The sequence below is a fragment of the Ambystoma mexicanum genome, chromosome 1p (genome assembly GCF_040938575.1).
Source record: "Ambystoma mexicanum isolate Mex_15411 chromosome 1p, UKY_AmexF1_1, whole genome shotgun sequence".
NCBI classification, from domain to species: Eukaryota; Metazoa; Chordata; class Amphibia; order Caudata; family Ambystomatidae; genus Ambystoma; species Ambystoma mexicanum.
The window spans coordinates 981,844,314-981,859,937 of record NC_090921.1 but is presented as its reverse complement, the minus strand read 5'-3'; the positions used below and the strand labels follow the sequence as shown (position 1 = coordinate 981,859,937).

General features: G+C 46.7%; 1 protein-coding gene across 5 annotated transcripts in view; it reads left to right on the top strand.

Annotated features, from left to right (window-relative positions):
• The window catches only part of KIFC3 (kinesin family member C3), a 632,740-nt gene that overhangs the window by 605,612 nt on the left and 11,504 nt on the right, over positions 1-15,624 (top strand). For 3 of the 5 annotated variants that reach the window (XM_069654325.1, XM_069654306.1, XM_069654334.1), the window contains 5 exons: positions 4,289-4,412; positions 4,503-4,632; positions 7,131-7,360; positions 8,627-8,761; positions 8,950-9,097. In XM_069654325.1, coding sequence (XP_069510426.1) covers positions 4,289-4,412; positions 4,503-4,632; positions 7,131-7,360; positions 8,627-8,761; positions 8,950-9,097 — 767 coding nt within the window. Of the gene's footprint in view, positions 1-4,288; positions 4,413-4,502; positions 4,633-7,130; positions 7,361-8,626; positions 8,762-8,949; positions 9,098-9,207; positions 9,235-15,624 lie in introns of all 5 variants that reach the window. The other 2 variants (XM_069654318.1, XM_069654315.1) reach the window with 2 other exon arrangements.

Genomic DNA, 15,624 nt, shown 5'->3' with positions numbered 1-15,624 from the left:
AGTTCCTATGTACACTTTTGAGCAAATGAGGCTCAAAGTCGCACATTTAGAGCACTAGGAGGCATCCATTTTGTGAAGTGGATGAACCTCCTGTGCTTCTGTTAATTTCTGCCCTTGCGGCACCATTGAAGCAAAAGCCAGCCAGCTGTAATAAAAGCTACCAGCAGGTGGCTTTTGCTTCATTATTACCGGAGAGCAGAGATGAACACAAGCTGCTGCTGGTTAGTGCTTTAAATTTCATTCTTTTCTAAAAGCACTGCAAAATAAATGCTGCGGTTTTCTTTCTAACTTAGAAAGAAAACTGCAGCATTTATAATGTTGTATTTGTTTGCTGTGGCTTCAGCTTTGGGTCTCCTGGGCTCCCCCAGCCCGGTGGAGCCCAGGAGACTCAAAGCTGAAGCCACAGCAAATATTTGTATTTAAATATGCTGCGGTTTTCTTTCTACATTTGCCAGAGCCCGAGAAACGTAGAAAGAATACTGCAGCATTTACAAATACAACAATGTTGTATTTCTGACTACGGCGGCTTTCGCTTTGTCTCCTGGGCTCCCCCAACATCGCTGTATTTCTGACTGTGGCGGCTATCGCTTTGAGTCTCCTGGAATCCACCATTGCGGGGAGCTCAAGAGACTCAAAGCGAAAGTCGCCGCATTCAGAAATAAAACATTGTTGTATTTATGATTTCCGTGTTTTTCCAACCACAGCAATCACAAATACAACGTTGTATTTATAAATGCTGCGGCTTTGCTTTTTGCCTTTGTTTTACGTTTTCTGTGCTTCCCTGGGCTTGGGGAGCACCGAAAACGTAAAATGAAAGTGAAGGCAGCCTCCTCAGCTCATGTACAGCTCTGCTCTGGCTGCAGTAAGCAAAAGCTCCCAGTAGGGCCTCCAGGGCAGAGCTTAACATGAGCTGAGGAGGCTGCCTGAAATGGCAAAATGGATGCTCCCATGTAAAAGCTTTGAGCCTAGTTTGCTCAAAAGTTTACATTGGAACTTCCTTTAAGATTATCATAGGATTATATTGTTTCCACCTGTCCAGGTGTCAAAGCACCAACCAGGGTCTTGAGTTCATCCAGAGGAGCAGAGCTTAACCAGAACTGCACTGGAGTTGGTGATGGTCATCTGCAAGTTGCTTCCTTGTGTCATTAGCAGGGGTTTTTGGTTCCAACAGTGATCTGTGGAATGGCTGCAGGTGGTCTCCTCGTTTCCAGGATTTGGATTGGAAGCTCACCCAGGTCCACCAATGGCAACATTGTGAGGCACCAGGAATTGTCCCTGCGAAAGCACGACACACCTAATGAGGTTTATATAAGGGAACCACATCATACAAGAATACACTTAAGGAGACAAACTGCCAGTCAATAGTCGACAATATATATATATTTTGTGAGGAATTGCCAACGTCATAAAGGAAATTTCAAGCACATCATTCTTGCCTTGAGGACGACCTATGGTCGAAACACGTGTTGGCTGCAAGCAGTCATATACAATCTGAATAAATCAGTGTTGAGTTATTTATGGATGAATTTAAGAAATAAAGGAACTGAATACCAAGCCTGTATTGTACCATTACTACTTTGTTGGCCCTGCGTGACTCACCAATCCAATATCAATTAACTTATTTCTTTTGGTAGCTTTGGGTAGAGCCTCTAGGTATTTATGCTGCGGGCGAGGATAGTTATAATTAACATATACTTTTGGAAGCCAGATCGCATCCACCAGTGTTTCTATCCTACAGTCTTAACACCACCAATGGTAAGGATCTGCACCATTCAGACTGGCGTGTGGCTAGCCAATAGCCACTTGTGGAACCATTTGCCCACCAACAGACATTCAGGCACCAGAATGTGTTTTCCGGGAAAGGTAATTCAATATAAGTCCATTCCAGTTCTAAAAGGGAAGGAAGATGGCCAAAGAAAAAATGGTCAAAGGACAGGCAAGAATCTCGTGGCACTCTTGGTAGCCATATGCAGTATTTGCAAAAGTGCAAAAATACAAAAACATATCCACTGCCACCAGCCCACATTCGACACATACTTGTAGCCCACAGTTGCACAAGAAAAAGAAATAAGGATCTCAAGTAGACTAACCGCACATCACTGTAGCGTGATGTGTGCAGTTGTAAAACTACAAGAGCTCCATAAAGATAGACCTTCAATCAGCACTTATATGCCTTCTGGACTGATCAGTCTCCATAATAATTAACACAAACGAGGGAAGACAGGACATGAGTTAAAAACAAAGCAGAAAGAAAGGGTTGGTGCATAGAAGTCTAGGAGGAAAGCAGCAAAAAGAAAATCTTCCCCAACACAATGCGACAGGGCATTTCCATAAATAGGAGGGTATCGCAGACTTTAAAAAATCCTGATCAAATCCAGAGCACCAGCTCTCCAGAGACTTGAGGGGCAGAGGGAGCTGGAACATTTTTAAAATCTAGGTAAGTCACTGACTCTTAAAGGTAAGTAGAACCTTTTTGCTTTACTTTAGTGTCTGCTAAAGAGATGAGCTGAGCAAGTAGTCGGTAAGTTCTACCCATTTTTTCTTGTGCCTCCTTTGTTCAGGGACACCATGTGGCAGGCCTAAAATGGGCTTTGCATGAGGAGCGCGTGCAGTAACAGCTGCCGCATCCACACCTTTATTGGCAATAGCGCTTGCCAACATTCCACTTTTATATGGCGGTGAAGCCCTAAGTGACAGGCTATAATAGCCTGCCAGATTGAGGGAAGGTTGTTTTCGTGGGGTAAGGGACAATACCAGACGGTACATACCACCACTGATGGCTTTATTGATATTAAGATCCCTGGGTAACTTCTCGGGTGCTAAGCACCAAAATCAGTTGTGAGGACAAAAACAGGACACAGAAATCTTGCAACCAGTTTGTGCCTGCAAGAAATTACAAAACTAATGAGATGGCTGCCGTGTATATGGAGGCTGGGGTTCCATGCTGAGCCACTCTTCTATTTCCATGGCACTAAGCCAAGTCAGAAAGGAGTGGGATGTAGTTACAAAGGGAGCCTGGGAGGCTTCCTCATCGTTGTCAACAGTGGATTGACCTGAATTGGACATTTGAGTTGTATTCAAGTTCGATGTGAGGAGAGGGTAGTGTGCAGAGTGCAATGCAGTACAGAAGGCACATGCAACGAACAGCCTTGCAGCTCTTTCGGATTGTGGGCTTATGCTGGTGGCTAAAGCCCCCACTGTGAGGGACCAGTTTGGTTGTTTGTACCCACCAACCCTGGAAATGCACAAGCCTACTAGTATTTCTACTGGACTGAGGTTCCCAGACACAATTCTGAATGTGGAAGTGTAGTAGAATGCGAAGTGTACATGCGCAACAATGTAAATACCAATTCTACATGTAAAGCTATAATTTATGGGTGGGGGGGGGGTTCAATAATTTGCAAAACATGTTAATTTGCTTTTTATTTTTTTCAGCGAATTTATTAAATTTAGTTTGTTACTGACCTGTAATCATAGGTTCGCGAAGCAGGTGGTCACAGTAAGTGGTGAGCATCAGCTGAAGGGAGATTTGCAAGTGAAAAAAGATCCTATGTAAACTTTCTGCAGACAGTTGAGCCTTCAGGGGGGAAGAGTCAGTGAAACAACTGCCACTTTTGTATAGTAACAAGAATGTTGTTCAACTCGTCTCAAGAATCGCAGTATCCTGGAGACGGCAACTGCAGAGCATAAATAAATACTGTATTATCAGAGGAGGGTTGTTCCCAAAACAAATGAGACATTTTCAAGCTTAGCAAATGCTTTTTATGCGACGCGGAAACGCTTCTTTCCTATTCCTCCTACTAAAAGGGAAGTTACGTTTTTCCATTTTCTCTATTGATTTCATAGATGACATTGTGTAAAAGGGCTCAAACTTCACAACCAAACATTTTTGTTCAAATGCTTATTAGAAAATAAATCTTGCAAGGTCATCCACAAGTTGAGGGTGCAGTGATGTTCTAACAGCATGTGATTTCATAGGTTAGCCTGAACTATGATCCACTGTTCTAGATGATGACGATGATCTTTACGCTTGCACTTGTGTTGAAGTCCCCATCCGACTGACTGTCCATTTTTGTCTGCCACACATTCTTGTAATTTCCTAAAGACTTCCCAGCGCATTGGCCACTCTTCGCTGTAAAAAATAAATTGGTAACCTCCATCACAAGCCATTTAGTCAATCAAACAATTGGATGTGTTGTGTTTTTTTGTTGCTTGATTTGTTCTGAGGTTGAGAAGGAAACTTAGTTATCTATTTTTCCTCTGTGTGATTGATTCTATCATTTTCCAGAGACCTACTGGGAAAGGATCCACTTGAGAAACTAGACATAAAGTTGTTGCCAGATGGAAGCGGGCAGCTGTATGTGCCGGGATTGGTGGAGTTTACAGTGACGAGCGTGGAAGATATCAACCAGGTATTGGATGATTGCCAAGGATGTAAAGGAAACTCTTCATAGGAAAACGAGGATGCCACTAACCACCTTTCTGATTTTCCTTCTCCATAGGTTTTTGAAATTGGACACACAAACCGTGCCACAGAGTGCACCAACCTCAACGAACATAGCTCCCGGTCGCATGCCCTGCTCATTATCACCATCAGTGGGGTGGACTACAGCACGGGTGTCCGGACCACAGGTTTGTGGCTCACATGGGACGGGGGTTGGGGGGGGAGGGGTGAAGTATATCTCCCCCAAATTTGGGGAAAATCCAAAAGGTAGACATTATGTGTCAGACTCAGGCAAAATTATATTGAAGGTTACTTCAAACGTATTACCTTCAAAGCAAACCATCACAACTTCTACCTACCACCCTCTTTGAATAATCAGTAGGTTGAGATCTATGCATTCTTTAATGGAAACCCAATCCTTACACTCCCCTCTTCAGTCACTGACGTAGTAGTGCACTTATTAAGTTAGGAGGAATGATACCAGTGGAGGAGTGGCAAGAGAACAGTGGTAGTTGCAACAAGGAGCTGAGGTGGGCTGTACATTATAAGCCGCAGTCTGCAAAAAAAGGCACAAGCGGGTATTCCACTGGCAATGGTTGTGCAAATGTGCTGCATGTGTGATGCCTCTGGCTACACTGAGCAGTCCAATTAGTCACACATTCTTCACTAGGATGACAGCCTTCTTCAAGAGCAGCTACAGTGTCAATGGGCCTGAACTGTTTGCCCTTCTGGTGTGTAGTGTTTTGCTCTGTGCAGGTGCAGCACTGATCACAGGTCGCATACTAACCTTCAAGCCTAGAGCACAAGAATACCGGTGGTGGTGGTGGTGGAGATGGTAAGCACCTGCCCGGGTTAAACCTGTACTCACCTGTGGCTATGCCCGACCAATGCCTTATGCAGGACAGCCACCAGTGCTAGCCAGATCTTCAACTGTTGCTGAAAGTCTGTGTGGGGCATGGCATGGCAGCGATTGCTCACACCCGGCAGCACACTAATTGTGGGCATGCAGCCTGGTGGTGGCCGTGCACACCATTGTCACTTCTTTTTGCCATGTCCCTTGACCTTTTGTCCGAATAGGTTTTTTTGGGGCCCACTAGCCATTGCCTTTGTTCCATATTGCACCATACAGTTCCTTAAAGTAACACAGTAGCCGAACTGTCTTTTACAAGTTTTCCCATAACTGTGTTGAGTATAGCCACGATAATAGTAATGTACTATAAATAATCCTGGTTAGCTGTAAATAACCCCGGTAATTCATACGATAACTAAAGTTTGTAAAATAACCCCGGTTATTCGTGTGACGCACTTTTTTTTTTCTTGATCCCGTTTTCTACTATAATCCAGGTGATTCCCACTATAACCCTGGTTATGCAAAAATGTTTGAGCTCTGAACTTGGTTCCCAACCCCCAAGAATTCCCCAATTTCAGATGGTGTCCCTTCTCTACCTACCTCTAGCCTGATGCCATTTCATCATTTTTTCCGCCGCCAACTGGCTTTTTTCTACTTTCGGCTAACCACGATTATACCCGTAATAACCCTGGTTATCTCACATCGAACAAAAAGCCTTGCTGAAGCATTGTGGGACACGCAGCTATAATTTTTGGAGAAGGGGACTCCCCCCTTCTCAGTCCAATATTTTAACTACTGTATGGAATAACCCCAGGCCCCTCCCTGAAGTAGAGTCCACACTTTGTGCCCAAGTTATTTGATATCTGGTCCAATGCCGTCCAGCGGTTTTTGCTGTGCGCAGAAATTTGACTTTTTCTCAACAGGGAAATTAATGGGAGTAGGCATAAAACAGCGTTTTTTGCTTTCTTAATAACATTTTCAAATGAATCCTTCCCAGAATTTCCAGGCTATCCATGACCAATATCATCCAAATCAGTCATACAAGTCAGAAGTTAGTAGAAATTACATTTTCGGGTTTGCTATGGAACTTGATACTCCACTTTACTATAGTGCGGCGACTGCCACATATATATGGGCTGAACATTATTGCAAGGTTTTCCGCCTGCTGTTTGTGTACTGCTAGAGGCATCCACCTACTTTTAGGGTGTCTTTGAGTGCTGGTTTTTTCAGTAATCATTTTTGTTACATACCTAGAAAGTGCTTTTATTTTGGTGTGAGAATTTGCCAGATACAATGTTTCCTTTTTTAAATTTTGTATTTTAATTGGCATCAATCCTGCATTTCTTCCCTTTACTATATGTGGTGATTAACTTGATTTGACTCTCGTTTTGAGATGGTTGAAGAATTTAGAAAATCAAAAGTAGAATAATGGCACAGTGGTTTTGCAGGGTCTGAAGCATCAAATGGCCAAGAAACCTATTTATTATCACACATGCTAGGTCTGCTCCGCATCCCATAAACTGCTGTAGACTCCCACTTGCTTGTTTCACTTCCGCAAGCAGACCCTGCTTGAGAAGCTACACTAGCATACTTCTGCCTGCTCTTTCCCAAAATGTCCGTTGCAAGTAGATCTATCTGCCCTACCATTCATGTAAAGATTTTAGAGATGGTAAACCTGGTTCCCAAATAAAGTGAAAATTTGTCGATAATGAAAAGGTAGAACTCTGCATAAAAGAATTGTATTGCAGATGACGCCCCAATATCATTGATTCAGGTGTACAGTAAACGTTTTGCCTCCCACCTAAAAGCTCCCATTGCGTCTTCTTTCTACCCCAGGGAAGCTGAACTTGGTGGACCTTGCCGGATCAGAGCGTGTGGGGAAGTCCGGAGCCGAGGGTTCCCGGCTCAGAGAAGCCCAGCACATCAACAAGTCTCTTTCTGCACTGGGGGATGTGATCTATGCCCTAAGGACACGGCAGGCTCACGTCCCGTTCCGCAATTCAAAGCTTACTTACCTGCTGCAGGATTCACTCAGTGGAGACAGCAAGACCCTTATGATGGTGCAGGTAAAAAAAGGGGCAATTAGAAACGAGCCAAACAGTTTTGTAAGGGATGCTTGTGTGAGGCAGAGAATGAGTTTAAGAAACTTGGAGTAGTGGCACGGAATGATTTAGATGCGACTAAGAGCATGTCACTGCTCAGGAGATAGTGCTAAGGAGAATGGTTGAGAAGATAAAACTGGACTGGTTAGCTGCTCGGGGACGGAGGGCAGTTCTGCTTTAGAAGGTCTGGGGAAAGTATGGGACGTTCAGGGAAAGGCAAGTGATAGCTCAGAATATAAAGAGTTAAGAGAAGTTAATAGGTCAAGTAACTTTGATGTTGCTCGACCTATGAACGATCGAGGGGTGAGTTTTTAGACTCAATAATGAGGAACCCTAAGTTAAAGAACAAATGTGAAGATGTGCTTTTTAAATTGGTGCATGGGTGTCCCAAAATCGAGGGGCAAGTTCAGCACAGCAGCACCGAAGAATGATGCAGGTTCTCAGCTGGCTTCTCTGATGCTGGTAGGAGAAGCATATGAAGGGAGTGGGTGGGCAAAGCTCAAGATGGAGACACTGGCCTTGGTTAATATGCTCAGGTTACAGTCCGCTGTTTCCATTTGTATGAAGCAGAAAGGAAAGCTGGTGCAACTTGGGAAAAGGAAGTGGGTGGTGGATCAGGAAGAACAAACGCAGTATGGGACACTGTGGGTTGCCTCATGGATGGACACAGAAGTGGGGACGTTATGGTTTGTGGAGGGAGGAGGGGCAGAAGTGGGCACAACGGAGAAATGAGGATGAGAAAGAATTAAGATGAGAAGGCAGGTGGGGCTTAGCATGAACAGGGGAGATGGATTGTGTCTTAGTGAGGGGAGGGAAGGGCTTGCAAGGGTAGTGAAATGACATTACTCACGAATTGCATGGTGAGTATGGTCTCAAAGGCAAATACGGCCAGGTGAGGGCTCTGAAAAGTTGAGGGCTGTTAGTGATTGTTCTGGAAGAAAAGACATGGGGATTGAAGGGGTCAGCTCAAAAGAGCATGTTTGAAAGGAACAAGCATAGGCTCATAGGAGTGTATATGCAAATGTACATGAAAGGGCTAGCGGAGACAAAATAGTCCATAGAAAGATAATCTGAAGTTCAGGATTTAATAATGATTAACTGGCTTTCCACATGAGTTTTGATTGACTCCCACGTCTAGCATTATGAATGTGAAACGGGGATGCTCCAGGGTGTTGAGGGTGATTCAACCTGTGCATGTGCTCAGTGATATCTTCTGCCCAATTACTCTAGGTGTCTCCTGTGGAAAAGAACACAAGTGAAACACTATGCTCCCTTAAGTTTGCTGAGAGGGTTCGCTCAGTGGAGCTGGGACCAGTGACAAGGAAAACAGACCAACTTCCCTTGTGTAGCCAGGAGCAGGCTGAGGTATGTGATCTCTACTTCTACCTGTTCTTCATGGCTCTTGTAGCCTGGCAACTAGAAGTCCTTCTTGGTCTAGCTTCTCACCTCCAGTCTCCTACCTCACATCCACTTTTCTTCTCTACTAATATGGATCTTTTTTCCCATTTGTTTCTTAAGTCTTCCCTGTTTTGAGCTTTTATTTTTCTTAACAGCAGGACTTGTCTTCGCCAATTCAGCCACATGCAAGATCAAGCCCATCCTCTTCATCAGTGCAGACCCCTGCACGTTCAAGCCCATCCTCCAGTCCAGGAATAACTGTGAAACGGCCATCATCCCTTCGGCAAAAGCATCAGGCTATAGGTACAGTGATCCACTTCTGTTGCATCTGTCTCCTCTCCAACCCTTATCTCCTCCATCTCTCCCCAATCCCAAACCCGAGAGTTAATGTGTGGTGTTTTGTTTGATTACAGCATAAGATGTATCTAATTCCACTTCAGGTGAGTCTGCATACAGAGGGATAGAGCTTATGGTTTCTCTGCATAGTAGAGCATTTGCTTCAGCTAAACCTTTATCTTCTCAGCCAGCTGGCCACAGTTTGAGCTTCAGAAAATGGATGTGAGCATATCTGAAGGTTGAGCTTGCAGACATTTAGCTCTTTATATGGTATTTTGAAGATGAGTGTTGTGATGAGGCTTCTCTCTGGTACAGAATTCTGAAATTGGAGGTCTATGGATATAAGCTTTGGTCGTTGGTGTAGTATTCTGAACCCGAGGTGTTATAAGAATTTAGTTATGGGGTAGTATTCTGAAGATTGACGTCCTGGGGCCAATCTTTGATTGCTGGTGTAGTAATCTGGAATATGGATGTCTTGGGGAAACTAACTTTGGCATCTGCTTTATTTTGTGAAAATTGATTTCTTTCAATCTAGGCTTTGATGTATGCTACAGAACTCCTAATATTGCGCTTGGGGTCAATCACTTGCCACTGAGGTAGCATGTAAAAGTTTAAAGTTGGATTAAACTATTTTGGTGTTTGGTTTCTTGTAGACCCTTCTTCAAAGTCTACTCTAATCCTTTGACTGTGATGTGTGTTGGTGAAATTAAAGTTGTCATTGGCCCTCATTACGACCCTGGCGGAAATCGAAAAACGATGGCGGAAATGCAACACCGCCATTGAATACCGCTCGGTGCGATTATGACCCGTCACCGTAAAGTACGATGCCATCAGCGAACGCCAACGCAAACTGCACCAAGTACGCGCACGCGCGCCATGCAAAACCGTAATTACCACCATGGCGCAACGGTACGCGAATGCTGACCCTAGCGGACATTCACTTAACGCCATCAAGCATGGCGGAAAGTACCATTCCGCCATGGTGAGAATTACGGCATCGCGAACCAACCGTAAATGGCCCTACTGAGTGCCTGTACACCACTCCCTGCCCACATTGCACAACACCTCGTAGGTGCAATGAAGTTACACAATGCAACCAGTGAAATGCACAAGTCACCCATGCATGCCAACGAACAAATGAATGTAGGGGCTCCAAGTGCCTTGTGAGTGGCCATCCATATTTGGCATGGCACCATTGCCGTACTGATGCAGCACAGGCACGTGAAGGTTCAAGTACAGCAATATGACCTGAAACATGAGACAAAACAACAACAGGCCCCCATCGCTTGACACCAGTGTAAGGCAACATTCAAAGCAGTATCCTGAGGGAGACTGCACCAGCCCTGTACTCATGCCAGTAAACAAACCAACCATCAGCATAAGCATGTACCACACAAGTGTGCAGAGTGACTGAGCAGCCAGGCTCATCTCAAGAGGGGCCAATGGGAGCTGCAGGGCACAGATGGCACGAATACAGAAGCTATTCCAATGGACATGACCTCAGTCTCCCTCCAAGAAACGCACGCAAACACAGGCACCTGTGACCAGCCATTTTCTGATAATCACATCATTCCACCAATCCACCTGGCTGACCAGCATCTGTTACACAAAAGCTAATCCCCCGCCCCTGAGCATGACATCATTAAAACAGTCATAATGGCAGGCCCCATCCCTGACCTTACTGTGCTTCGTAGGCAAACGCGGCCAGTACAGTACCACGCAACTATACTCAGAAGCCGGAACCCAATGCAGATCTCCTCACAATACACCGCTCCACAAATAGAAATATGCTACATTACTTGCAAAGAATAACGCTACACGGTTGAAATCAGAATCAAATTTTAATGCACCTCAAATTCACCAAGCCCATACAGCTATTAGGTCATAAACTCCAAAATATTTTCCATTACTGTGGGCTGCATCCGCAATAAATGACCAGCTTCTCCTTGTGTGACGCCCTGTTCCTTCATGGTACACAGGGGCTACATTCACGTTCAAAAAGGCAACATGGAAGCGCCGAGAACCGCAGGGCCGTCCCATTAGGTAGGCACTAGTCCAGCTGAAAGGCTGATATGTAGCTCCTAGCCACTAGTACTGCGTAAGGGCATGTGGCCCATTGGCGATCGTCCCATAAGATCGTAATGGTGCTCCACTGATTAACTCGAAGCAGCAGGTGTCGGGAGTAAAAGCCATCTGCAGGAGTGGCATACAGATGGCAGCGGCAAAAGGGGAGGAGATACCTGTCACCCAAATGAAATGAAAAAGAATAGCATGGGCATCAGAACTTCATTTGTATTACTCACTTCAATGATCACACTAAATCCACAGCCATATGCATGCTAGCCCACTCAAAAGGATTATTTCCACCCAAAAATCACTTGCGAATCATAACTATATAAATCGAGGTGAAAACACTATTACAAACGAGTGTTTGTGTGCATGCGTCTGTTAAGACAGAATCCATTAGATGGGATTCGTAACGTGCATAGACACAAGTGTTTGAAGGCGCGTCGAGACAGGGAGGGTTCAACAAGGGCAGATAGACGATGGTCCCACTATGGCAGCTCTGCATCACATGGCGCAGGGGAAGGGGATAGATCCCGAAAAGCCATGTACATGGCAAACTCTCAATTAAATCATCTGTCCATGCATCCATACATCATTCCCTCATCCCGGTATGAAAACGCCTGATTATTTACTCACATCACATTTGAAACTTCCATTGAGTCTGTGCGTAATGCAGTCTGCAAAATCCACTGTGCTCCAGCCCGGAATCCTAGTGTTGTGAAGTAACATGTATTTGGGAACGTCCTGCCTTATCGTCCACTACGCTATTGCGCATCTCATACTATTCATATCAATCATTGCATTCTCGCCATGGCCGCTGTCCCAAGGACATTAAACAATAGAACGTTATATTTGCAGTCAGACCTGTGGGCGTCTCCTCGCCGCTAGCTGAAAACCGAAAGCGCTGTCCTTCGAATTCCTCATTTGCAACATCACGTCGATAAGGCATCTGTGACCGCTTGAAATCACAAATTCATCCATGTAGTGCGGCAGTGTGTGAAAATGGCAACTGGCTTCACTCACAAATGGGACGCCCCGCCCGTCGGTGAACCTCGGTACAGTGCTCGCCCAAAGGGGATTGCAGCTGGCACAGGTGGAATGAATCACCACAGGTGGAGGCTATACAGCCTGAAAACACATAAATTGCACACCCAACCCCCTCCCACAACCACACCCACTCCAAAATGCTACCGGCAGGACTAGCGATGTTGGCCCTGGGGGACCTGATAGCACTGCAAGTACTCCAACTTCAAGAAGAAGACGAACACCAACTACTACAACAACCGGCCGCACAGAGGAGACGCAGGAGGAGGAGGAGGGCAAGGCAGGGCCAGCAAGGCCCACCAGCACAGCCACTACCACCACGCAGGCAGCCCGCAATCCCACGCCTCCGAGCTCATCCGTTCAACCTCACTGCTGAGCAGATCCACACCCTCTACCGTTTGGACGGGGACACCATAACCGCCATTGTGAACATGACACACGCTGACCTTGTCAGCATGATAGATAGCCCAACCGCCATCCCACCCCTACTGAAGGTGGTGTCTGTACTCCACTTCCTGGCCACAGGCACCTACCAGCACACAGTCGGACAGTTGCATGGCATTTCACAGCCACTGTTCTCACGGACACTATCGCAAGTGCTCAAAGCCCTCCTGAAGCACGCAGACGACTACATCTCTGTACCACGCTCGGAGCATGACATTACTAACACAAAAGTTGGATTCCATGCACTGGCCGGCATACCGGATTGCTTTGGTGCCATCGACTGCACCCATGTGGAATTGGTTGTCCCACATGCCATGGAGGCCCAGTACCGCAACCGGAAACAATATCATTCTCTTAATGTACAGATGGTGTGTGACTCCAACAGAATCTTTACACATTGTTGTGCCCGATTTCCTGGATCAACCCATGATTCTATGGTCTTGAGGAACTCTACAATACCACGCTACATGGAGCGACACGCAGGGAACAGATCCTGGCTACTCGGTGAGTCTCATTTCATGCATGATAATGTGGGGTATGTGATGCGGAAATGACCTGGCAGGTAGGGGGGGGGATGCGTACGTAGCAATGTCATTCCACAAACATCCTTTATTGTCCACATACAGGTGATGCCGGGTATCCACTGAAGAGATGGCTCCTTACACCACTCCGGAACCCACAGAACCAGCATGAGGAGGACTACAACCATGCCCACTCACGTACCCGTGTAGTCATTGAACAGGCATTCGGCCTACTGAAGGCTCGTTTCCGCTGCCTCAGCAGGTCTGGCGGGGCACTCCTGTACCGTCATGAGAAGGTTGCAAAGATGGTCATGGCATGTGTCATGCTACACAACATGTGCGTACGTCGAAATGTGCCCATGCCCCCTGACGCAGAACTACAAGCACCTGAAGATGGTCATGATGAGGGTGGGAATGTGGCAGCACCTCAAGGAGTCCGCGAGGCACAGGAGGGCCGTGAAATTCGTCAGAATATCATAGATTCATGCTTCTAGCACTCACGCCTGGTGGCTGATACATGGACACGGGACTTGTGGCACTGTGTGTGTCTGGAACATGCACAATGTGGAATGTACGCCTATAAAGGCCTCGTACACAAAGATCAATGTCCACACATCTCATTGGGTGATTATGTAATGTTTATAGCATATGTGAAATTATATTACACACCCCATCGACCCGCCACCCAAGAAAGCCCAACACCCCCCCTCCACCCTCCTACCTCTCCCCCGAACACCAGTGTCCAAAGATGCTCATTGTCAGTGGGCAGACGCTATTGCAAGCCCCCTCTCCGGGTATCAGGGGCACCCCTGCCTGTGGAGCGCAGGTTCCTCCCAGATGTACGTTGGGGGCTGCCCTGGACGGAACTTGCAACGGATGATGTCTCTGCCTGCTCACGTCCATGCATGTCCCTAAGGGTTTGTGAGAGCTCAGTGAGCACACGGCGCACAGCGGCAAGTTCACCACATACGTCTTTGGACGTCGCATGCAGTTCCCCCCTCAGGCTCTCGGTGCTTCTCTCCATTTGTACCCTCAGGCTCTCGGTGCTTCTCTCCATTTGTACCCTTAGTGTCTCTGTACTTCTCTCCATTTGTGCCCTAAGTGTCTCAGTAGATGTTTCTATGACTGCCTTAGTACCCCCACATTCATCAGCATGCTCCTTGAGGAGCGTGGCCAGTTGCTGCTGTTGCACGATCACCTGGTCGAGGGACTGTTGCCTCTGCTGGGCCATGGCCATTTGCGGTGGTGTCACATAGGGGCTGATGACCTCATGTTGCCTTGCCACAGGGCTTGTGGGGGATGGCCAGTCGTCGTCTTGTGGGTGCCCCTGCGTGGTATCCTCATGGTGTACGGGATGAAACAAACAGGGGGATTGAGACAGGTCATGGATGGGTCCTACATCGACAGCACCGTTTTCTGTGTCGGAGCATACTGCCATTAATGCAGTGTCACCTATGGTGCTGCTGCCACCAGAAGCAGTGCCTTCTGTGGCATCCATTGGGGGGACCTGTGGTGCTGCTGTTGTGGGCATGCTGGCTGCTGGGGTGCCTGTTGGAGTCCCCTCCTGTGTGCTGCCACTTGATTTGTGCTGCTGCCGTGTCTTGATCCGTGCAGCTGAGGTGGAGGGTCTTTGGCCGTTGGTCTTGGCCCTCTTTGCAGGTATGCTGGTAGGGGTGTCCTGGAGCTCGTCGTTTGAATCGGACCCTGTGGTGGAGTAAAGGAGGGCGAGCGTTATTTATGGGTCTGTGGAAATTGGAATGGCAATGTATCACATGCATTGGGGTGGTACCTGAGGGTGATTTGGGTCAGGTCCTTGGAGGTGGTTTCATTTTTGTGTGGATTGAGGATGCAGTTGTTTTGCAGCCTGCAGTTAGGGTGTGCATGCTGCACGTGTAGAGAGTATTTTTAGGATTTTTAATTATTTATGTATTTAAAGTGACTTTTAAAGTGCACTATCAGGCCAATGTATGTGGACGTTCTCCTGGACATGTGTTTCTGTTGCACTATGTGGACACATGGTACTTCACATGATTGGACATTGTGGATTTAGCATTGTTTTATTTGGCCCACCTACCTGATTCTTCGGATGTCTGCACTCCTTTCTCCATCCCTCCGACTCCCTCTATACTCTCCATTCCAATGGTGGAGGCACAGATTTCTTCCCAGGGGGTCAACTTGATGGGTGATTCCGATCCTCCCCCGGTAGCTGTGGCAATGTTACGGTTGGCTGATGGTATGCTCCGTACGCGTATCCGCAAGTCGTCCCATCGCTTTCTGCATTGCTGTGGGTTGCGGGGTGTGGTCCCCACCGCACTTACCCGCTGTGCCACCAGGGCCCATATGGCCTTCTTGTTCGCAAGTGCCGTCCTGGTCATTTGCGTCGAGAAGACGACGGCAGCATTCTCCTGGAGGGTCTCT